Here is a 26,129-nt window from a genome sequence, read left to right as displayed (position 1 = left end):
GAGGCTGGCATGGTGTTGCAAAGAGTCGGACATGACTGAGCAATTTTCATTTCACTTCTTGTGTATGTTGGTGAATAAAAACCTATAGATGAAGTCAAGAAAAGTTTACACTTTCATCTTCTATTCCATGTAGGATATATTGCAGATTCAAGGCTTGCTTATTTAATTGTTTCTTCCCCAAAAATCCAACATCAGAACTTTTTCTACTAATTGTTTTCTTCTTAGGTATAATGCTATTACTGCTGACATATCAATGGCAATACTTTTAAAGAAATATTTAAAATCCAATAAATTGAAAATGCTTAATAAATCTAAATAAGTTATTTTTCCTTCAGTGGATAAAGCCAAAATAAAAGGCAATAATAAACAATTTGGGTTTATTTTTAATTAAGAAAAAGATGTCTTATTCAATTTAGATCTTGAAGCAATCAAAATTGATATTCAATAGTTGAGATTGTTCCCCTGTCAGATTCAGGGATCTTTTAAGTAACATCAAATGACAGAAGAGTTGAACAGTGTAACACGAATAACAACAGCTGAATGTTTCACTGGCAGTCCTGACACATGGAATAAAATATCAGATATAACGTGACATTCATTTTTTCCATTTGGTGTTTATTATTTCACCTTCAGAGTGTGATTGAATTAACTAACTCATGGAAACATTTTTCCATGGAAAGCCCAATATAATAAAATACATATGAAAGAAGTATTAGTAGTTTCATAGGAATTTGAAATATTACATTTTCAATTGTCAATAACTAAATAACCGATACTAATTGTACAAGGTGGGAAAGTCTAATACGATATATCATGTTGAATCCACGTGACATTTATTTCAAAAAATGCTCTACCATTTGTAATTGCTAAGTTGTGCCTTACTCTTGTGACCCCGTGGACTATTTCCCACCAGGTTTGGTCTGTGAAAAATGGGATGTCATTTCTTTTTCCAGGGGATCTCCCCAACCCAGGGATCGAACCTGCATCTCCTGCACTGACAAACAAGTTATTTACCATTGAGCCACCAGGCCACCAGAGAAGCCAAGTTTTCATATTATTAAAAGATCAATTTTTCTGCACATGTTCAGGATCTGGCCATAGATTTTTTTTACATTTGGAGCTTCAAATATAAAATAATTTCATTTAAATGTTTTGACTTTCCTATTATGGTAAATATACATGCTATAAAATTTATTATTTTATCTATTTTTAAGTGTACAGATCAATGACATTAAGTACATTGATAGTATTGTGCAATCATTACTGACATTACCCCAGAGCATTTTTATCTTACTCAGCTGAAACTCTGTACCCACAATTGGTCCCAATTCCACGTTCCTGGTAACCATCACTCCACTTTCATTTCTATGAATTTGACTACTCATATGTATAGAATCCTGTGGATTGTTTATCATGTGTGACTTATTTGTTTTACTTAGTTTATCTATAAGTTCACCCATGTTGTAGTATTGAGAGTGTTAACAGCTTCAGTGGGGAGGCAGGATACCCCCAATGGCAGGAAGAAATCAACTGCAAGTGGCAAATATTTTCTTTTGTTTTCTGTTCTAATCCTGTGTTGCTATGGGGATACCTGATTTCATCTGGACTTAATTTTAATCTCAAACCTTGAGCTAACCATTGCATTTTTCTTATGGAAATGCTTTCTCAAGCTATGTTAAGGAACTATTTATTTGCTTGGAAATCTGCCTTTCTTCAAGATTCATGTCAATTGTTTTATGGCCAAGGATGACTCACCTTGTGCCAATGCTATCTCAAAATGCCTGCTGTGGGTGAGGGACCTGGTATAACTCTCACAGTTTTGTGAGGTGTTTCCTTTCTCTAATTAGCAGCTTGCTCAAGTTATATAACTCCTTGCTCAAAACTAGCAAGAGGACACCCTTTCTGTCCCCCTCTGATGTCTATGTCAGAAACTTTCTTTCTCTCTTATACTTTAATAAAATTTTATTACACAAAAAGCTCTGAGTGATCAAGCCTCATCACTAGCCCTGGATCAAATTCCTCTCTTCTGGAGGCCACAAATCCCAGCATCGTTCACAGCTGATAGCACAACCTTTCAGTAAGTAGTACAATTTCTTTCTAAGACTGAAACTTCTTAAATATACGTATGTGTGTGTATTGTTGTTGTTTTTTAGTCACTCAGTTTACTCAGATTCTTCTGCGACCCCATGGACCATAGCCCACCAAGCTTCTCTATCCATGGGATTTCCCAGTCAAGAATACTGGAGTAGGCTGCCATTTCCTTCTCTAGGGGAGCTTTCCAGTCCAGGGATCAAATTCACATCTTTTTGCACTGGTAAGTGGATTCTTTATCATTGAGCCACCAAGGAAGCCCATATTTATTCAAATACTCCCCCCACATTTATTTATTTTTAATATTTATTTATTTATTTACTTTTGACTGAGCTGGGTCTTCCTCGCTGGGTATGAGCTTTCTCTAGTTGTGGTTAGTACAGGCTACTCTCTAATGGTGCAAGGGCTTCTCATTGCAGTGGATTCTATTGTTGCATAACACAGGCTCTAGTTTGTAGTACATGGGGTTAGCTGCCCCATGACATGTTTTTCAACTAGTTTTTCTATTATTGTTGAGTAGTATAGTTCTTTATCTATTCCTTATATCAATTTATGATCTGACACATATTTTTCAATTATTTTCTTTTCCATTCTGTGGGTTTCTTCCTCACTGTATTGATCAAGTTCTTTCAGGAACAGAAGCTTTTAATTTTAAAAAAAAGTACAATTCATATATGCGTATATATATATATATATATATACATACATTTTTGTTGCACATGATTTTGGTATTATATCTGAAAAAGCACAGCTAAATTTAATGTCATGAAATTCCCTCCCTCTCCCAATGTTTTACTTTTAGCTCATATTTAACAATTTGATCCATTTAAGTTAATTCTTGTGTATGATGTAAGACAATGCAAGACAATGTCTCAATTTCATTGATTGGACCAGAATATCCAATTTTCACAGCAATATTTGTTGAAAAGATATCCCCATTGACTAGCTTTATTATATATACGTATAGTTTTCTTCTTATAGTTTCATCTATCAGTGAATATTTTTGTTGTTTCCAACTTTTAGCTTCTAGGAATAGAGGTGTATAAATACCTGTTCTAAATTCTCATGAAATCCTTTCCCTCTGGACGTTTTTATCTATATATATATGAATTGGACTTTTAAAAAATTAAGACTCACATATGAAAAAGTGTGGTATTTTTTGTTCTCTGTTTTATTTTGTTGATTTGTGTCTGCCAATGCTATACTCTCAAGAGTCTTCTCCAGCACCACAGTTCAAAAGCATCAATTCTTCGGTGATCAGCTTTCTTCACAGTCCAACTCTCACATCCATACACGACCACGGGAAAAACCATAGCTTTGACTAGATGGACCTTGGTTGGCAAAGTAATGTCTCTACTTTTTAATATGCTATCTAGGTTGGTCATAACTTTCCTTCCAAGGAGTAAGCGTCTTTTAATTTCCTGGCTGCAATCAGCATCTGCAGTGAAGGGAGATCCAACCAGTCCATTCTAAAGGAGATCAATCCTGGGTGTTCATTGGAAGGACTGATGCTAAAGCTGAAACTCCAATACTTTGGCCACCTCATGCGACGAGTTGACTCACTGGAAAAGACTCTAATGCTGGGAGGGATTGGGGGCAGGAAGAGACGGGGACGGCAGAGAATGAGACAGCTGGATGGCATCACTAACTCAATGGACATAAGTTTGAGTGAACTCTGGGAGTTGGTGATGGACAGGGAGGCCTAGCGTGCTGTGATTCATGGAGTCGCAAAGAGTCGGACACGACTGAGCGACTGAACTGAACTGAATGCTATACTCTTTATATTATCACAGTTTTGTAGTGAGTTTTGAATCAGAAACAGTTGAATTCAATTAGTTTGTAAGATTTTTTTGCTATTCTCATGACCTTGAGATTTCATCAGAACTTTAGGGTGTACTTTTTCTCTGCCTAAAATTCATGAGAATTATGATAGATATTTCATTGTACCTGCTATTTTGCTTATGGCAGTACTGACGTCTTAACAATATCAGTTTCTCAGCCCAAGAGTACACAACACTTTTCCATTTGCTTATCTTTTCAATTTATTTCAGCAATGCTTTGAGATTTTTATTGAAGAACTAGTCTTCTTGTTAAGTTCATTCCCAGAGATTTTATTCTTTTTCTTGATATTAGAAATGTAATTTCTTAAATTTTTCTTAGTATCATATATTATTAGGTTACAGAAATATAACTGATTTTGTATCCTGCAACTTTGCCAAATATGTTTATTAGTTTTAACAAATTTTTGGTAGACTACATTTTTATATCTATAAGATCATGTCATCTGTGAACTAAGATAATTTTGCTTCCTGTATCATTTCACTTAGAAGCGGCAAAAGTGGAAATCTTTGCCTTTACACCCTCTTAAAGGAAAAGCTTTCCGTCTTCACAATTGAGTATAATGTTAGACCTGAGGTCTGTAACTGTGACTTCAATTCTCAGTTCAGTTCAGTTCAGTTGCTCAGTCGTGTCCGACTCTTTGCGACCCCATGAATCACAGCATGCCAGGCCTCCCTGTCCATCACCAGCTCCCGGAGTTCACTCAAACTCATGTCCATCGAGTCGGTGATGCCATCCAGCCATCTCATTCTCTGTCTTCCCCGTCTCCTCCCACCCCCAGTTCTACCTCAGTATAATTTATTCCAATAGAGTAGATAATAATCCAACATAATCTCAACAGTTCACAGGACAAATCATTGGTTTCATAGTTCACGACTCCTGATTAACAAGGCAAATATTTTATAATATTTTATCATTTTTCTTCTATCTATATTTTTCACCAATAGGCTCTCTTCTCAGGCTTCCCTCATAGCTCAGTTGGTAAAGGATCTGCCTGCAATGCAGGAGACACTGTTTTGATTCCTGGGTCAGGAAGATCCACTGGAGAAGGGATAGGCTACCCACTCCAGTATTCTTGGGTTTCCCTTGTGGCTCAGCTGGTAAGGAATCCGCCTGCAATGTGGGAGACCTAGGTTCAATCTCTGGGTTGGGAAATCCCCTGGAGAATGGAAACGCTACCCACTCCAGTATTTCAGAGATGGGGTTGCAAGGAGTCAGACACAACTGAGCATTAAATATCAAGTACCATCTCTAGATCACACATTTATAGGCAATATTGACATTTTTCTAAAGTGCTCTCCAGAAGACTTTAGGAATTTCGAGAAAATATTTTTTCAAGACAATATTTATATTTTATTTTTCTGTGTTCTGTTTATACTGTTTGAATATATGCTTTATATATGCCAATACCAAAAAAAATGTGATTTTATTAGCTTCACTATTATTTTGCTATATGCATTCCCAGGAGTGAAAATATTTATAAGCATATATTGTTTGTCTTATATTAATTCTTGAATTTTCTTACCCCTTGAAAATGTCAATATTTTTTATTATTTCTGTGGCTGTCCAATTCTTTTAATTGTGGTAGTTTTTTTTTTTTTTTGTCTTCCTAAGTTTCACTTGTTTTTTTAATCAATTATTATTATTATTATTTGCCAGAGGCACTTTTGTCAGACTCTTATATATATCTAATGATGCTTATTTTGTGGAATGGTTATGTGTCAAACACATCCTATTTTTTGTAATGCATTATTTTCTATATTTCCTAATCATTTTAATCCTACTATTTGTGTGTTTGAATATGTATTTGTGTTTTTGTATAAGTGTGAGTGCGCATGTGTGCATCTTCCTCTTTCATGTTGCACACTTCCTTAAAAGTCTGCTAGTATTTTTATATTAAAATATTTACAACTAAAACACTATATATTTTGTAGAGTTTGTTCACTTGCAATGTCTTTAGAAAATTTCTCTTCCCATCTCCATGAATAAGATTTGTAAGATGCCATTTTCTTTTTACTATTTAAGAGATTGACCACTCTTTTATCCATTTCTTCCTTCAAATTTTCTTAAACAATTTCATCTCTTATTATGGCTTATGTTGATATCCTCTCTTGTAATTATAGCTTATCTATTTTTATCATCATAATGGTTGATTTTTAATGGGAGTGATTGTAAATATATGTACTTAAATTTACACACTAAATTGAAAAGAAAAAAATTTAAATATAAGAAACTAAAAGGTAAATGTTAAATGTGTAAGCAATTTATATCATGTAATTGTCAGAACCTGATAGCTCAGTTGGTACAAAATCTGCCTGAGTTGGATGAGACCCCAGTTCGATTCCTGGGATGGGAAGATCCGCTGGAGATGGGATAGGCTACCCACTCCAGTATTCTTGGACTTCCCTTGTGGCTCAGCTGATAAAGAATCCACCTGCAATGCGGGAGACAGGGGTTTGATCCCTTGATTGGGATGATCCCCTGGAGAATGGAAAGGCTACCCACTCCAGTATTCTGGCCTGAAGAATTCCTTGTATAGTCCACGGGGTCGCAAAGAGTCGGACACAACTCATCAACTTTCACAATTGTCAGATTAACAAGCAGTCATAAAATGTCTGCTGTTTTGAACAGCTTGGACAGATTCATCAAAGCTATAAGAATTGTTGTTTTAGATATATAGGCAAACGCTCTGTTTTAACTACATATTCAGAAGCTTATTGAAGAGAGAGGAGAGTGACAGCTTTGTAGATAATATTTGACAATAAGGATTCATTATAGATTTCATGAAAAATAAATTGATTTGTACCTGATTTCAAGGAAACTTGTTTTGACATCTCAGAACAAAGTAGGCTAAGAAAGAAAACAAGCTTCTCACCACAAGATGATAGGCTGCAACAGTTTAGAGACAAAAACTTAGGATTTAAATATGAAAGATAAGTCATTCCTTAATTGTAAACAATATTTATTAAAAATGGAATTATATTAAATATGAATTTACATTAATTTTCTATGAATATATTTTGATTATGACATTTGATTTTGGTGTGACTTGCATTTGTATAGGTCAGTAAAACATACTTATCCTAATACTGTCATAGTAAAATTTTTAACAACTGTATTTGTATTTTTAATTTTTAAAAAATTATTTATTTTTTAATTGAAGGATAACTGCTTTACAGAATTGTGTTGGCTTCTGCCAAACATCAACATGAATCAGCTATAGGTACATCTATATATACCCTCCCTCTTGAACCTCCCTCCCACTTACCTCCCCACCCCATCCCTCTAGGTTGTTACAGAGCCCCTGTTTAAATCAAAAGCTAAAATTTATTTATTTTTCCAAAAATGATAAACAGTTCTTTATTTAAGAACTTAAAAATTTTAAATAATACATAGTCTGACTAAAATAGTCTAAAATAGCTTAATGCTTTAAACTTCACTTGTTTCTTCCTTTAGGAAAAATTGTATGAATTTCCCATGGAAAATTATAATCAAACATCCACTGATTTCATCTTACTAGGGCTGTTCCCTTCCTCAAGAATTGGCCTGTTTCTTTTTATTCTCATTGTTCTCATTTTCCTAATGGCTCTATTTGGTAACCTCTCCATGATCCTTCTCATCTTTCTGGACACCCATCTCCATACACCAATGTATTTTCTACTCAGTCAGCTCTCCCTCATGGACCTGGCCTACATCTCCACCATTGTGCCCAAAATGGCATACAATTTTCTGTGTGGAAACAAGTCTATCTCCATCACTGGGTGTGGGATTCAGAGCTTTTTCTTCTTGACTATAGCAGGTACAGAAGGATTGCTTTTGGCCTCTATGGCTTATGATCGGTATGTGGCCATTTGCTTTCCTCTTCACTATCCCATCAAAATCACCAGACGAGTGTGTGTGTTGATGATAATAGGATCCTGGATAATGGGTTCTATCAACTCCTGTGCCCACACCACATATGCCCTCCATATCCCTTATTGCAGATCCAGGGCCATCAATCATTTCTTCTGTGATGTCCCAGCCATGTTGACTCTGGCCTGCATTGACACCTGGGTCTATGAGTACACAGTGTTTGTGAGCACTACCGTTTTCCTTTTGTTGCCTTTCATCATTGTTGCACTTTCCTATGGCCATGTTCTCCATGTTGTTTATCGTATGAACTCAGCAGAAGGGAAGAAGAAGGCCTATTCAACTTGCAGCACCCACCTCACTGTGGTGACTTTTTACTATGCACCCTTTGTTTACACTTATCTACGCCCAAGATCCCTTCGATCTCCAACAGAAGACAAGGTTCTGGCTGTCTTCTATACCATCCTGACCCCAATGTTCAATCCTATTATCTATAGCTTAAGAAACAAGGAAGTGATGGGGGCCTTGAGAGGAGTAATTCAGAGAATCTGCTTTGTGAAAATGTAGACATTTTTGCATGAGTATCAAGAGTTGCATGTAAATACATATATGTTAATTAAAATATTAATATTAATATGTATATGCTAATTAAAATATTATCTTATCTTTAAATGCAAGGCCTATAATTAATTTAGAGGAGCAGACTATCACTCATTGGCCCGGAAAAAATTTATCATGTATTTAGATTATTTATAGTGCTTTTACCATAAGTTTTAAGTGCTTTTATTTATTGCTAAAATAAGGTTAATAAAAATTTTCTTTATGATGTAGTAATGAAAATGAAAACTGCCTAGTTAAAGTTGTCATTTAGCTAATAATTATCCAATTGTTAGCTAACAATTTTATGATATGCCTAAAACATGTTTTCTGAATGCCTAGATAAAATTAAAAGTCAAAAGACTTCTTATTCTTCTCATGGTAGAACAATAATTGGAAATACCAGTTATTATTTATTTCTACATCAGCAAACTTCATTTCAGAGATTAGCTAGGCTTTACCAAGGATTCTTAATTTCTTATATCACTAAAAGGAAAATGACAAGTTTACCTTTCTTTTAAAGTGGTGCATCCTTGGGAAGTGATTTACTATCAGGTATAACTGGGGATCCTCAAGAAGGGTTTGAAGGTGCCAACAGAGATCAAGGAACTTGTTGTTAATTATAGGACTAGTTTGTCAGTGTTTAGTCTAGCTAGTGGATATTAGAAATATCAAGGATATTCTTACCAGCATCTCCAAAACTCAGAACATACTTAGTTTACCTTCTAAAGCAGTAATAACAACTTTTGTTTTAGATAATGTCTCTCAAATGAGAATTTGTTCTCCTCTCACTGGATTCCCTATTTCTCCTGAAACAGGTTGGGAAAGTCAACTTTTAAGAACAAATTATAGCCATAAATATTATGGCTTAAACACTTTAATAAACAATAAAAATCCATCAGCTCACGTGATGGGTAAATTGTTATGACTGTCTATCAATGATCAGTGCATAAATGCTCTTTTTCTCTCAAGCGTGGTAGGGAAGAGAAAGTTCAAATCCTCCATTATTTGCAGGGCATAGCACAAAATGAAAACATGAGGCATCTTGTTCAATAATCAGATAAAGGTGCAACAGTTGGTGCTCAAAGATGCTTTTTCCTCAAAATTAATTTATTAGTTAAAAACAATGGAGAAGGAAATGGCAACCCATTCCAGTATTCTTTCCTGGAGAATCCCATGGACAGAAGAGCCTGATAGGCTACAGTCCATGGTGTCTGAAAGAGCTGGACACGACTAAACTACTGAGCAGAATTAATAAGAAGTGTAATAAAAAATACAAGGGATGCTTTGTGTCAGAATGTTGTATATATTGAAAAGAAATACTTCTTCATGTGATATCTTTATCAATTATAAGATTTCTAGGGATCCTCTTTCTTCAAATTTACTTTTATCAAAACTTGCAATTTGGAGACTTTATTAATGTAGTAGACACTATTTTCAGTCACTGGTGATAAATATTAGGTAAAATTATATTTTGATGATTTTTATTTTATTTTTTCACTTTAAAAGATAATTGTGCTTACATTACTGGAACTCTTAGGAATGTTTACAGGTTATGAAAACATTGGGTTAAATTTCTGAAAAATTATATCAAAATATAAATTTTAGTACAGTTAGAGCTGATGATTCTCAAGGAATTTTTTTTCTAAAAAGAAATATCTTATGAATTCATTTCAAATCATCAACTTATGCAGATCCATTTCGTTTAAGTTTTAGTTTAATTTTAAATATGAATTTAATCACAGACATTTTAATGGTTTCTCTCAAATTTGTGGTGATTTGCCAGCTTTGTGTAAGAACAGAATTGTCTTTACGTTTCAAATGCCTGCTCTTTCACTTTATTATCATATCTTCAATTACAATGTAAATTAACTTTCTTTTTTATTAAGTCATTTTCTGAAAATTTATAGGAAAAGAAAGTATTTTCCCCCATAATTTTTTAAATTATTCTAAATCTTTTAAAAATTTATTTTTATTTCTGATCTTTGGATATTTGCTTTGCAAATACTGAAATAGTTTTTTAAAAACACATATTCTGTATTCTTTAATGAAAAATAGCAATTCCCTAGTTATGCCATATAACTAGATATGCCATATCACAATGGTCATTTGTACACTCTTCTTTTGTAAGAATTTACTGAAAGAGCTCACCGCCCAAGCTTTCTAATATTTCCTAATCTAACACTCATGTGAGATATATATAATAGTTTTGTAAATGACACAGGGAAGGACTCTGGATGAAAACATAAGTCAGATTCCAGTTCCAATATGGATCATTTCTGCTGCTAGAATCCCTTCTCTCTCCTAGGCACCACTATATCACTCCCATGGTGTCTTACAGTGCCTTGAACATTAATGTCTGTGTTCATGTGGAGGAGCCAGGCCAACTGATCTCTGTGTATGCTAACTAGAGGATACATACAGTTCCTGAAGATAGACTAAAACTGTATTGTATGCTACTGCTCACAATGAGTATAACTCCTCTGTATGTATATACACAGAGATAAAATTGTTAAGAATTTCAAGAGAGCATTAAACAGACAAGGGTACTGTAAGCACAAGTGCTATTTAACTCTGAGAAGATAGAATGAATGAATACAAAAGGAATGACTTCACACAAAATGAGGAAAATGATGGGAATATCTGCTGTTTTTGTCAGTTGTTAGAAAGCTGATAGCCAAAGAATTGATGCTTTTGAACTGTGGTGTTGGAGAAGACTCTTGAGAGTCCCTTGGAATGCAAGGAGATCCAACCAGTTCATCCTAAAGGAGATCAGTCCTGAGTGTTCATTGGAAGGACTGATGTTCAAGCTGAAACTCCAATATTTGGCCACCTGATGCAAAGAGCTGACTCATTGGTAAAGACTCTGATGCTGGGAAAGATTGAAGGCGGGAGAAAGGGACAACAGAAGGATGAGATGGTTGGATGGCATCACTGACTCAGTGGACATGAGTTTGGGTAAAGACTGGGAGTTGGTGATGGACAGGGAAGCCTGGCATGCTGCAGTCCATGGGGTCGCAAAGAGTCAGACACGACTGAGAGACTGAACTGACTGACTGATCATTAGCTATAATTCAAGGAAGTGTGAAATTGAACTGGGATGCTCAACATTCAGCATCTGCTTCCACTCCAGACTTACTCATTTCAAGTACTGAGTAATAGAAGGAATCAGGAAATATGGATCTATTGTTGGCCCTAATGCACCATTTTCATTAGTTATTTGTCTTTCCTTAATAAGAAATTGCAAAGGTTTTTTCTATGTTTTAAGTAATCTGCTTAAAAATTAAAGGTTTGAAATTACATGAAATCAGTTTTCTGTATTGTTTTCATCGTCTTTGATTCTTTAAGAAACCTGAGACATCTGCAAAGAAGAGTTAAATTTTTAAACAAATATTTAATGTTCTGCATTTGCCTGCAAAGTCTTTGTCATATGGTTAAATTAATAGCTAAGAATTTTTATAGTGATCAATAACTATATTTGAACAAGTGTTTCAAAATTGTTAATATTTTTTGTAAAATTACCAATATCAAATACTAAATAAATATGTTTTGATCTCAAATTAACTTTGAGATTTTCCATAAGACCTCTGTTAAATCTCAAAATATTTTTTCTCTCACCTAGAAATATTAAACTTATTAGGTATATTTACATGGGAAGAATGATCAAGTAAGAAGTTTTCATTATGTTGTACTTGTATAGACATATGCTGCTGCTGCTGCTCCTGCTAAGTCACTTCAGTCGTGTCCGACTCTGTGTGACCCCATAGACGGAAGCCCACCAGGCTCCCCCGTCCCTGGGATTCTCCAGGCAAGAACACTGGAGTGGGTTGCCATTTCCTTCTCCAATGTGTGAAAGTGAAAAGTGAAAGTGAAGTCGCTCAGTCGTGTCCGACCCCCAGCGACCCCACAGACTGCAGCCCACCAGGCTCCTCTATCCATGGGATTTTCTAGGCAATAGTACTGAAGTGGCTTGCCATTGCCTTCTCCAGTATAGACATATATGTTCCAGAAATTATATAAAAATTTTAGGACTATGTCCTAGAATAATGTTATCAATCATAATTCCAATTAACATTTTAAAATTTATATCACAGAAAAAACTATATTTTGTTATCAAATGCATACTCATCATATCTTTAACATTGGGTGTTTAAAGTGCTTGTCATTTACAGGGAGTTATTATTTTACTTGGGTGGTTTTGAAAAAGTGCTACTGCAAAACTGCTCTATCCACAAAGAGATTCATGAAAAAAATAATGGTAAAACTGGATTCAAACAGAAAAATTATTCACTGCATGGGATTGAATGAACTGGGGGGACAATTGCAATTTTTTATACTGTTTTGTTCAAAGACATTGCTGGTTCCTTAAAGTTTTTTAAAGTTTAGAAAACCTTTTCTCTGAAGCTATGTGTGACTTACTAAAATTTGGTACAATATACTTTCCTAAACAAAGATATTTTCTCTACCTAACTGATCTCTCAGGAATTTGGAAATTCTTGAGTATTCAGTTCAGTTCAGTTCAGTTCAGTCGCTCAGTCGTGTCCGACTCTCCGCGACCCCATGAATCACAGCACGCCAGGCCTCCCTGTCCATCACCAACTCCCGGAGTACACTCAAACTCACGTCCACAGAGTCGGTGATGGCATCCAGCCATCTCATTCTCCGTCGTCCCCTTCTCCTCCCGCCCCCAACCTTTCCCAGCATCAGAGTCTTTTCCAGTGAGTCAACTTGTCGCATGAGGTGGCCAAAGTATTGGAGTTTCAGCTTTAGCATCAGTCCCTCCAATGAACACCCAGGATTGATCTCCTTTAGAATGGACTGGTTGGATCTCCTTGCAGTATAAGGGACTCGCAAGAGTCTTCTCCACCACCACAGTTCAAAAGCATCGATTCTTCGGTGATCAGCTTTCTTCACAGTCCAACTCTCACATCCATACATGACCACGGGAAAAACCATTGCCTTGACTAGACGGACCTTGGTTGGCAAAGTAATGTCTCTGCTTTTTAATATACTATCAAGGTTGGTCATAACTTTCCTTCCAAGGAGCAAGCGTCTTTTAATTTCATGGCTGCAATCAGCATCTGCAGTGATTTTGGAGCCCCAAAAAATAAAGTCTGACACTGTTTCCACTGTTTTTCCATCTATTTCCCATGAAGTGATGGGACCAGATGACATCATCTTTGTTTTCTGAATGTTGAGCTTCAAGCCAACCTTTTCACTCTCCTCTTTCACTTTCATCAAGAGGCTTTTTAGTTCCTCTTCACTTTCTGCCATAAGGGTAGTGTCATCTGCATATCTGAGGTTATTGATATTTCTCCCAGCAATCTTGATTCCAGCTTGTGCTTCTTCCAGCCCAGCGTTCCTCATGATGTACTCTGCATATAAGTTAAATAAGCAAGGTGACAATATACAACCTTGACGTACACCTTTTCCTACTTGGAACCAGTCTGTTGTTCCATGTCCAGTTCTAACAGTTGTTTCCTGACCTGCATACAGGTTTCTCAAGAGGCAGGTCAGGTGGTCTGGGATTCCCATCTCTTTCAGAATGTTCCACAGTTTATTGTGATCCACACAGTCAAAGGCTTTGGCATAGTCAATGAAGCAGAAATAGATGTTTTTCTGAAACTCTCTTGCTTTCTCCATGATCCAGCGGATATTGGCAATTTGATCTCTGGTGCCTCTGCCTTTTCTAAAACCTGCTTGAACATCTGGGAGTTCACGGTTTACATACTGCTGAAGCCTGGCTTGGAGAATTTTGAGCATGACTTTACTAGCGTGTGAGATGAGTGCAATTGTGCGGTAGTTTGAGCATTCTTTGGCATTGCCTTTCTTTGGGATTGGAATGAAGACTGACCTCTTCCAGTCCTGTGGCCAGCGCTGAGTTTTCCAAATCTGCTGGCATATTGAGTGCAGCACTTTCACAGCATTTCACAGCACTCAAGCATTTCAAGTCTTGAGTATTAGTTTCATGCAAATATAATTAGTTATTTGCATAAGTTCAATAACAATCTGTTCTCTTTCTGTGCATGCATGAGTGCTAAGTGGCTTCAGTCATGTCTGACTTTTTGTGACCCTATGGACTGTTTTCCACCAAACTCCTCTGTCCATGGGACTCTACAGACAAGAATACTGGAGTGGATTGCCATGCCCTCCTCCAGGGGATCTTCCCAACCCAGGGATCAAACCCGCATCTTTTATGACTCCTCCATTGGCAGGCAGGTTCTTTTACCTCTAGCACCACCTAGGAAGAGGCCTGTTCTCTTTCTAATAGGAAACAATTGGAACCTTTGGCTATATCATCAAAGTTTTGACTGGAATGTCATATATATAGACTCAGATATGACCTTGACAACTTTAAGAACGTGTTTTAAGAAACTAACATTGACTTTATGTAGTCTATAAAGGTCTTTGAAATAATCAGACTAGTACTATGATTACAGGATTATAGCAAAATAATTTTAAAAAGAAATTATATGGACAATCAATACTCTTTATGCACTCTTGATGTAAATAATAAAGTCAAATTCAATGCAAACAGATTAGTTTTACTGTGATTAATTTAGTTTCTGGTTCAAGAAGGTGGAGCAAGATGTGCATGCATCTCCTGTTACACGAGCACCAAAATCACAACTAGCTGTTGAGCAACCATCAACAGGAGGATGCTGGAACCTACCAAAAAGCATACAAACAGAAAAAAGATACACATTGTCCAAAGACAAAGAAGAAGCCATAGTGAGAAGGTAGGTGGGGCACAACCATGATAAAATCAAATGCCCCTGCCAAGTGAGTGACTCACAAACTGGAGAGCAGTAATGCCAAAGAAGATTTCCCACTATTGTGAAGCTTCCAAAACCCATTTTAGGCTTCCCATTCTGAGCACCTGACAAAGGGGCTGGGAATCCCCAGGGAATCTGACCTTGAAAGCCAGAGGGAATATATTACAAGACTTGCACAGATCAGTCAGTCAGTTCAGTCACTCAGTCCTGTCTGACTCTTTGTGACCCCATGGACTGCAGCACGCCAGGCCTCCCTGTCCATCAGCAACTCCAGGGATTTACTCAGACTCATGTCCATTAAGTCAGTGATATCATCTAACCATCTCATTCTCTGTCGTACCCTTCTCCCACCTTCAATCTTTTCCAACACAGGGTCTTTTCAAATGAGGCAGTTCTTCACATCAGGTGGCCAAAGTATTGGAGCTTCAGCTTCAGCATCAGTCCTTCTAATGAATATGCAGGGTTGATTTCCTTTAGGAATGACTGGTTTTATCTCCTTGCAGTCCTAGGGACTCTCAAGAGTCTTCTCTAACACCACAGTTCAAAAACATCAATTTTTCGGCACTCAGCATTCATTATAGTGCAACTCTCACATCCATACATGACTACTGGAAAAACCATAGCTTTGGCTAGATGGACCTTTATTGGTAAAGTAATGTCTCTCCTTTTTATTATGCTGTCTAGGTTGACCATAACATTTCTTCCAAGGAACAAACATCTTTTAATTTCATGGCAGCAGTCACTATCTGCAGTGATTTTGAAGCAGAAATAAATCAAGTCTATTACTATTTCCACTATTTCCCCATCTATTTGCATTGAAGTGATGGGACTAGATGCCACGATCTTAGTTTTCTGAATGCTGAGTTTTAAGCCAACATTTTCACTCTCCTTTTTCACTCTCATCAAGAGGTTCTTTAGTTCTTCGTCATTTTCTGCCATAAGGGTGGTGTCATCTGCATAACTGAGGTTACTGATATTTCTCCCAGCAATCTTGATTCCAGCTTGTGCTTCATCCAGCCCAGCATTTCTCATGATGTACTCTGCATACAAGTTAAATAAGTAGGGTGACAATGTACAGCCTTGATGTACTCCTTTCCCTTTTTGGAACAAGTGTGTTGTTCCACATCCAGTTCTAACTGTTGCTTCCTGACCTGCATATAGATTTCTCAAGAAGCAGGTCATGTGGCCTGCTATTCCCATCCCTTTCAGAATTTTCTGCAGTTTGTTGTGATCCACACCAGCAAAGGCTTTGGCATAGTCAATAAAGCAGAAGTAGATGCTCTTCAGGAACTCTCTTGCTTTCTTGATGATCCAACGGATGTTGGCAATTTGATCTCAGGTCTGTCTGCTTTTTTCAATCCAGCTTCAACATCTGAAAGCTCATGGTACTGTTGAAGCCTGGCTTGGAGAATCTTGAGCATTACTTTACTAGCGTGTGAGATGAGTGCGATTGTGTGGTAGTCTGAGCATTCTTTGGCATTGCCCTTCTTTGGGATTGGAATGAAAACGGACCTTTTCCAATCCTGTGGCCACTGCTGAGTTTTGCAAATTTGCTGGCATATTGAGTGCAGCACTTTCACAGCATCATCTTTCAGGATTTGAAATAGCTCAGCTGAAATTCCATCACCTCCACCAGCTTTGTTTGTAGTGATGCTTCCTAAGGCCCACTTGACTTTACATTCCAGGATGTCTGGCTCTAGGTGAGTGATCACACCATCATTAGTTTCTGAGTCATGATCATTTTTTGTACAGTTCTGTGTCTTCTTGCCACCTCTTCTCAATATCTTCTGCTTTTGTTAGGTCCATACCATTTCTGTCCTTTATAGAGCCCATCTTTGCATGAAATGTTCTCTTGGTATCTCTAATTTTCTGGAAGAAATCTCTAGTCTTTTTAATTCTATTGTTTTCCTCTATTCCTTTCCATTGATCACTGAGGAAGGCTTTCTTATCCTTCCTTGCTATTCTTTGGAACTCAGCATTCAAATGGGTGTATCTTTCCTTTTCTTCTTTGACTTTTGGTTCTCTTCTTTTCATTACTATTTGCAAGGTCTCTTCAGACAATCATTTTGCCTTTTTGCATTTCTTTTTCTTCTGGATGATCTTGATCCCTGCCTCTTGTACTATGTCATGAACCTCTGTCCATAGTTCTTCAGGCACTCACTCTGGCAGATCTAATCCCTTGAATCTATTTCTCATTTCCACTGTATAATGGATTTCATTTAGGTCATACCTGAATAGTCTAGTGGTTTTCCCTACTTTCCTCATTTTAAGTCTGAATTTGGCAATAAGCAGTTCATGATCTCAGCCACAGTCAGCTCCTGGTCTTCTTTTTACTGATTGTATAGAGCTTCTCCATCTTTGACTGCAAAGAATATAATCAATATTATTTCAGTATTGACCATCTGGTGATGTCCATGTGTAGAGTCATCTCTTGTGTTGTTGGAAGAGGTTGCTTGCTATGACCAGTGTGTTCCCTTGGAAAAACTCCATTTGCCTTTGACCTGCTTCATTCTGTACTCCAAGGTCAAATTTACCTGTTACTCCAGATATTTCTTGACTTCCTGCTTTTGCATTCCAGTTCCCTATAATGAAGAGGACATCTTTTTGGGGTGTTAGTTCTAGAAGGTCTTGTAGGTATTCTTAGAACCATTCAGCTTTAGCTTCTTTAGCATTACTGGTCAGGGCATAGACTTGGATTACTGTGATATTGAATGGTTTGCCTTGGAAACAAATAGAGATCATTCTGTCATTTTTGAGATTGCTTTCAAGTACTGCATTTCAGACTCTTTTTTTGACTATGATGGCTACTCCATTTCTTCTAAGGGATTCCTGCCCACAGTAGGAATGGTCATCGGAGTTAAATTCACCCATTCCAGTCCATTTCAGTTCTCTGATTCCTAAAATGTTGACATTCATTCTTGCCATCTCCTGTTTGACCACTTCCAATTTGCCTTGATTCATGGACCTAACATTCCAGGTTTCTATTCAATATTGCTCTTTACAACATTGGACACTACTTCTATCACCAGTCAAATCCACAACTCGGAGTTTTTTTTTTTTTTTGCTTTGACTCTGTCTCTTCATTCTTTCTGGAGTTATTTCTTCACTGATCTCTAGTAGCATATTGGGCACCTACCTACAGACCTGGGGAGTTCATCTTTCTGTGTCCTATCTATTTTGCCTTTTGATACTGTTCATGGGATTCTTAAGGCAAGAATACAGAAGTGGTTTGCCATTCCCTTCTCCAGTGGACCACGTTTTGTCAGAACTCTCCACCATGACCCGTCTGTCTTCGGTGGCCCTACATGGCATGGCTCATATTTTCGTTGAGTTAGACAAGACTGTGGTCCATGTGATCAGATTGGTTAGTGTTTTGTAATTGTGGTTTCCAGTCTGTCTGCCCTCTGATGGAGAATGGTAAGAGGCTTATGGAAGCTTCCTGATGGGAAAGACTGACTGAGGGGGAAACTTGGTCTTGTTCTAATGATTGGGCCATGCTCAGTAAATCTTTAATCCAATTTTCTGTTAATGGGTGGAACTGTGTTTCCTCTCTTTTATTTCAGTTCAGTTCAGTTCAGTCGCTCAGTCATGTCCGACTCTGTGACCCCGTGAATCACAGCACACCAGGCCTCCCTGTCCATAACCAACTCCCAGGGTTCACACAAACTCATGTCCATCGAGTCGGTGATGCCATAGAGCCATCTCATTCTCTGTCATCCCCTTCTCCTCCTGCCCCCAATCCTTCCCAGCATCAGAGTCTTTTCCAGTGAGTCAACTCTTCTCATGAGGTAGCCAAAGTATTGGAGTTTCAGCTTAAAATCAGTCCTTCCAATGAACACCCAGGACTGAGCTCCTTTAGAATGGACTGGTTGGATCTCCTTGCAGTACAAGGGACTCTCAAGAGTCTTCTCCAGCACCACAGTTCAAAAGCATCAATTCTTCGGCGACCAGCTTTCTTCACAGTCCAACTCTCACATCCATACATGACCACTGGAAAAACCATAGCCTTGACTAGACAGACCTTTGTTGGCAAAGTAATGTCTCTGCTTTTTAATATGCTATCTAGATTGATCATAACTTTCCTTCCAAGGAGTAAGCGTCTTTTAATTTCATGGCTGCAATCAGCATCGGCAGTGATTTTGGAGCCCCAAAAAATAAAGTCTGACACTGTTTCCACTGTTTTCCCATCTATTTGCCATGAAGTGATGGGACCAGATGCCATGACCTGGTTGCAAACTGTGGTGGAGGTAAAGAAGATAACAGTTAAGGATAATGGGACCTCCTTCAAAAGGTTCCATGCATGCACTGTTACACTCAGTGCTCCCAACCCTGCAGCAGGCCACCGCTGACCCACTCCTGTGCCAGAGACTCCTGGACAATCACAGGCAAGTCTGGGTCAGTCTTTTGTGGGGTCACTGCTCCTTTCTCCTGGGTCCTGGTGCACACAAGATTCTGTCTGTTCCCTTCAAGAGTCTATTTCTCCAGTCCTGTGTAAGTTCTGACAGCTCTATGGTGGGGTTATTGGCAACCTCCTCCAAGAAGACTTATGCCATACCCAAGTCTGCTGCACCCAGCCATTCCCAAGTCTGCTGCACCCAGAGCTCCTACCTCTGCGGCAGTCCACTGCTGACCTGTACCTCCACAGGATACACACAAACACAGTTCTGTCTCAGTCTCTGTGGAGTCTCTGTGTCTTCCACAAGACTGTGGGAAACAGACTCCAGTCTTAGAGGGCACAAATAAAACCTTGTGTGCATAAAGACTCAGAAGAAAGGAGCAGTTATTTCACAGGAAACTGAACTAAAACTACCTGGTAGTGTTGGAGGTTCTCCTTTGGAGGCATAGGTCAGCAGGGGCTTACAACAGGGATGGGGGTTGGGGACTGGAAACAACTGTCTGGCAAGTTCCCCTTTGGCGTAAACCCTCTTGGAGGTCGCCATTAACCTAACCATAGACTCCATAGATTCAGGCCAAAACACAGCCAGAAAGAAAGTCAGCATGTGGCTGGTGGCCCAAAACTGACCAGAGGCAGACACATTAGAAAAGCTGAGAGTTTAATAATAAGCAAACCATTATCCTGTAGGTGAGGCTTTGATAATAAACTCAAATGATATTTGAAAAGCAGGATGCATAAACTCTGAGAACCAAGGAGGTTTTGGTGGAACATAATTGTTATCAGACAAGGTAAATCTTCCCTGAGACAAGATTACAAAAATCATCACCAACCAATCTGGAGGGATGTATTGCTGATCCTGTTCATGATGCCAACTGTCTAGCTGCATCTCACTGTGTGCACTGTTCATTGAACCCATGGTAGGCAAGGTGCGAGCTAAAATGCTGGAAGAAGACTGAGGAGCTGTATGAACTGCAGACACATCTATTCTCTCCTGGCTGCCACAGCAACCATAGCAGTAGACACACTATATTCTTTCCTCTCGTAGCTGACCCCATGAATACAGCCATGATGCAGCAGTAAGCCTCCTGCTTCTAGTTGGAGTTTGCATATCCCTACAGCACACAACCTGTGGCAAAGTGAGTACCTCATGACATGCATGCACAGTGCTATAAGCGATCTCAGCTGTTACATATTCATTATTTGCAAAACGTGAAGTGAGAGAGTGCCATCTTGGCTAATTTGCTCTCTCCCCACAAGGGGTCATTCTCTTTTGTTAGCCTCTCCTTGCCCTGAATATACCCACTCCAGTGTTCTTGCCTGGAGAATCCCAGAGATGGGGGAGCCTGGTGGGCTTCTGTCTATGGGGTCACACAGAGTCGGACACGACTGAAGTGACTTAGCAGCAGCAGCCCTGAATATACAGAGGAGAGTTATGAACCAACAATTAATGAGCTAGCTGGGAGATCACATTAATGAATCTTGGAAAGAAAAGTATCCATGATGGGAATTTCAAGTTGACCAACAACTTCTGTGTGGTGAAGAATAACTCATATGTCAGATTTTTGGAAGCCTGGGTGAGTACTCGGTTGCTCCCTTATGCCAGACTTTCTTTTCCTACTAGTTCTTGTTCATGTAACAAACTATAACAAAAGAAAAACTAACAAGTGCCAGAGTGTTCTAACCCCTAGTTTGGGCAGTTTGGCTGACTGCTGAGACCCAATTAGAGCCTGAAGGTTGAGTTAGAATGTTAAAAAAAGAACTGAGTTCAGATAAGGATGTGCAGTCGTGCACTTCTCTGATAGCTTTGGACTTCCTTTGTCGCTCAATCAGTAAAGAAACCACCTGCAATCCAGGAATCCTGGGTTCAATCCCTGTGTCAGGAATATCCCCTGGAGAAGGAAATGGCAACTCACTCCAGTATGCTTGCCTGGGAAACCCCATGGACAGAAGAGCCTAGTGGCTTTCAGTCCATGGGGTGGCAAGAGTCAGACATGACTTAGTGACTAAATCACATCACCACTGATAACTTTGCAGTTGACAAACTTGAAGATAGGAGAGCAGCACAAAAATTTGGAGACCTTCAGTTCAGTTCAGTTCAGTTCAGTCACTCAGTCATGTCCGACTCTTTGCGACCCCATGAATCACAGCACGCCAGGCCTCCCTGTCCATCACCAACTCCCGGAGTTCACTCACACTCATGTCCATCGAATCGGTGATGCCATCCAGCCATCTCATTCTCTGTCGTCCCCTTCTCCCAACATCAGAGTCTTTTCCAGTGAGTCAGCTCTTTGCGTGAGGTGGCCAGAGTATTGGAGTTTCAGCTTTAGCATCAGTCCTTCCAATGAACACCCAGGATTGATCTCCTTCAGAATGGACTGGTTGGATCTCCTTGCAGTCCAAGGGACTCTCAAGAGTCTTCTCCAGCACCACAGTTCAAACCTTACCATGTCATTTTACCAAGTTCAGTTCAGTTCAGTTCAGTCACTCTGTCGTGTCCAACTCTTTAGAAGGCTCAAACTGTCACGGATTAAGATTCAAGCACTTGTCACAATGTCTGATTAGTACACTGAGAGGTAAAATTCCTGGAAAACGGAGGAGAGTAAAGGGAACCATGTTGTGGTTATTGACAATAAAATGGATGAGTGGAAGATCTCATGCCATTTTATCACTAATACAAAGAACATTTCAAAACAGTAATTACTATCAACTTCTAAAAATAAACATTCCCCAAAACTACTAGAAGAAAATTTACATTCCTTTTTTGTCATTTAAAATTATAGATCTTATTATATCTCTAAAATGTAAGCAATGCCTACAATTGCTTGAAACTGAATAAGTAAGTACAGGTGGTAAAATTATATAACTTTATATAATATATATATAGTTAACCATCACTGGTTTGTTCTTCTCTCCTTCATATGCCCAAATTCTATTTATTGAATATTTGTTCTGCCTTCAAATATATACATTTCAAAGCATGTCTTGGTTATTTCCAGCCCATTGAATTTCCATATAATTGTTAGAATTAGCTTGCAAAAGTTTTCACCAAAATGTGAGATTTTTAGTGTGATTGCATGCAACTTGGATAATAATTTGTGGAGAAAGAAACTAATTTTCATTTTGATCAACTTATTAGCAAATCATATTTCACCATATGTTTGTCAGTTTAGAAAGACTATGAAGACATCCATCTATCATATAATTTATTTCACGTGGATATTTTACTTTATGAGTTCTTGTTATTTTTTTCAAGTTTTTTTGTGAAAATATTTATCATGTGAATTTTGCTATTTGGGGACAGAGAATAGTACCTCTTTTTCAAAATAAGTAGATGTGATATTTCTTTATAATTGTGTGATTTAATGAATAATTTGACTGAGCAGAGAAACTTTTAAAATCTTTTAAAAAAATACACAACTCAGGATATTATTTAGCTTTCATATTCTTCTTTCTTATCTTCAGTTCAGTTCAGTTAAGTCACTCAGTTGTGTCCGACTCTTTGTGACCCCATGAATCACAGCATGCCAGGCCTCCTTAGGGTAAAGGAAATCCATGATTCCATGCTCTGCTTGGTTTTGTAACATCTCCAAGGGATGACACTCAGTACTCCCTGCTTTCCCTTGTACTCTTGGAATTAAAATGACTATTTTAGAATCAAATTATTCAGTGGGCTTGCTGGTGCATGGAATGTGCTATGTGTGTCTATGTTAGTACTTCTTTGACTAAACACATGGCTATAGTGTTCACACATGGTTATTGTGTCAGAAAGAAAGACAGTGGAATAGATTATAAACTTCATCCTTCATGGAAACATGAACATAAGTAACTATCGATGCACAAGCATAATGTCACTAGAGCTCTGGATCCCAGATGAGAGATTACAGCACTCAGGTGGAGCACAGAAATGGGAAAGACACATTGAAGAGGAGAGAAAACACAGGTTTTCTTCTGAGTCACTGGTTTCCTAATACCATGAAGTACAGGGCAGAGAGATTTCTCCTTTAGAGTTCTCTCATGAGGAAAAGAAAGTCAAATGAACATGCAATTTTAATATAGACACAAACATCAAGCCCACTCACCCATGGACCCTGTGAGCAATCACACCCTTGTTATCTGTCTGCTGGCCTGACCTAAATAAAGGCTGTCTCTCACCAATCTAGTCTAATAAGACTGGACATTGTGACTTCTTCAAATGTGAAAACAGAAAAACTGCAGAACAAAAGTTTCACATGTTTGGAACACGGTACTATCAAATGACAAAATAATGTATAGATAATTGACCCTAAAGAATTGAAGAGCTAAAAACTACCTAAAATTTTTCAAAATATTTATCATAGAGAAGCTTAGTGAACTAAACAGAATACAGACAATTAAATAATATCAGAAATCAATATCTGAATTAAATAAGAAGTTGAAGAAAAAAAGAATGGATACATTTAAAAGAACCAAACCTGTTTCAGAGTTAATGTGCTTCTTTTGGTATTTCTGTTTGGAATAAAGTTGTTTGTTTGTTTTCTTTTAAAAAAAAAATAAATAAATAAAAAATAAAAGAACCAAACCAAAATTCTAGAACTGAAGAATGTAGTGACTGAACTAGGAAAAAAATCAGGGTTGAACAGTGGATGTTAGGACTGAATAGTGGATTTAATCAAGCCAAAGAAAGACTGAAAAAAATTATTTGAACTTATCTGGTTAGAGGGTTAGAAAAAAAAGTACAAAGGAGTGAAAAATCTAATATAATTTACGAAGTTTTATAAACAATATAAATATTATTCCACAAGGAGAAGACAAAGAGAAAGGGGAGGGGAAACTTAAATTTAAAATAATGACATGATGTGAAACTGCATGATACAGGATGCTCGGGGCTGATGTACTGGGATGAACCAGAGGGATGGGATGGGGAGGGAGATGGGAGGGAGGTTCAAGATGGGGAACACATATACACCTGGGTCAGATTCATGTCAATGTATGGCAAAACCAATACAATAATATAAAGTATTAGCCTCCAATTAAAATTAAAAAAATTTTTTTAAAGAAAAAGAAAAAATAATAATGACATGAATGTCCCAAATGTGAAGAGGGAAATAAACATCCAGGTCTATGAAAACAAGCAACTGCAGATAATTTAAATGTAAAAATGTCTTTACTGAGATATATTGTAATAAAAATTCAAATATCTTGAAAATTATGTTTAAAAAGTTGAAGAACTTTTTAAATATATATTTTTAAATATATAATATTCCAATATTATATCTTCATAAGTAAAAGATATAATTAATTATAACTATGATAAATGTAACAATATTTAATGTATAATCTGCAATAAAGTTACTTCACTGCCTTTTCTGAATATTGAATCACAGTAATATCATTTTCTTTATTTTGATTAGTAAGTGAAAATCATTTTATATTTTAATATGTCAAGTGAAAAAGTGAAAGTGTTAGTCATATAGTCATGTCTGCCTCTTTGTGACCCTATGGACTGTAACCTGCCAGGCTCCTCTGTCCATAGAATTCTCCAGAATATATATTTCTATCCAAATGGAAACCACTGAAAATACTTCTTACTTAAAGATAACTCCCATATATTTGATATTTTAAGAGTTTGACTGGCATGCTTTTATTAAGAAGGCAAAGCATGGAAGAATTGATGCTTTCGAACTGGGTTGCTGGAGAAGATTCTTGAAGAGTCCCTTGGAAATCAAGGAGATCAAACCAGTCAATCGTAAAGTAAATCAACCCTGAATACTCTTTGGAAGGACTGATGCTGAAGCTAAAGCTCCAATATTTTGGCCACCTGATGCGAACAGCTAACTCATTGGAAAAGACAGAGATGTTGGGAAAGAATGAAGGCAGAAGGAAAAAAGGGTGACAGAGCATGAGATGCTTGGATGACAGCACCGATTCAATCAATGGACATGCACTTGGGCAAACTCTGGGAGATGGCGAGAGACAGGGAGCCTGGCATGCTGCAGTCCATGGGGTTGCAAAGAGTCGGACATAGCTTGGTGACTGAAGGACAACAACTTGCAGTCATATCTTTAATGTGACTTACTGAAAAGCAATATATAAAGTATATGATCCAAAGTGTTTAGAGTCATAATAATATTGGAATAATCTGAATAAAAAAGTCATTTATTTCCCCATTGAAATGACCCTTAAAACGTCTTTCCCAACTTTGGCATCTAGCCAACCTGGGCTATTAGTAACTTAATCTACGTTTGCTAAATCTCAGTGGACATTCCTAAGTCAATAGCAAAAAAAAAAGTATTATAATAAACTTTCAGGTAACAAAGTCCTAGAATCATTGGTGCTCCTAAGTTTCCATGGAAGTCTTTAAAATGTCAACTATAGAGAGATAAAATATTAATGTATATATTAATATATTCATTTAGAAAGCTTTCAAAGATTTTACTAAGGAAATGACTTTTTTTATATGATGACCCTTGGACCTCTGCTGCTAATCAAGCCAGTGAGTGAATGAAAGTGCAGATATAATTAAAGGTACTAATACTCATTGTATTTTTATTTTTATTCACTCTACAGTAAGATGGGCTTTTCAACAAGTACTTAGAGGTTTA

The 26,129-nt window shown here is 37.5% G+C and overlaps 1 protein-coding gene across 1 annotated transcript; it reads left to right on the top strand.

The window, feature by feature from the left end:
* Nucleotides 1-7,407: 7,407 nt before the first annotated feature.
* On the top strand, nt 7,408-8,346 carry LOC129559121 (olfactory receptor 2L2-like). Its single transcript, XM_055430610.2, has one exon. The coding sequence runs from the start codon at nt 7,408-7,410 to the stop codon at nt 8,344-8,346; it is 939 nt and encodes a 312-aa protein (XP_055286585.2).
* The last annotated feature ends 17,783 nt before the right edge of the window (nt 8,347-26,129 follow it).

This window comes from Moschus berezovskii, chromosome 8 (assembly GCF_049115385.1).
Source record: "Moschus berezovskii isolate FMDL1 chromosome 8, NW_MosBer_1.0, whole genome shotgun sequence".
NCBI classification, from domain to species: domain Eukaryota; kingdom Metazoa; phylum Chordata; class Mammalia; order Artiodactyla; family Moschidae; genus Moschus; species Moschus berezovskii.
The sequence above is the reverse complement of the archived record's forward strand: the minus strand, read 5'-3'. Positions and strand labels throughout refer to the sequence as shown.

What these genes read in the sequence shown, in the direction of transcription:
- LOC129559121 (XM_055430610.2), top strand. Translation starts at nt 7,408, where the DNA reads ATGGAAAATTATAATCAAACATCCACTGATTTCATCTTACTAGGGCTG.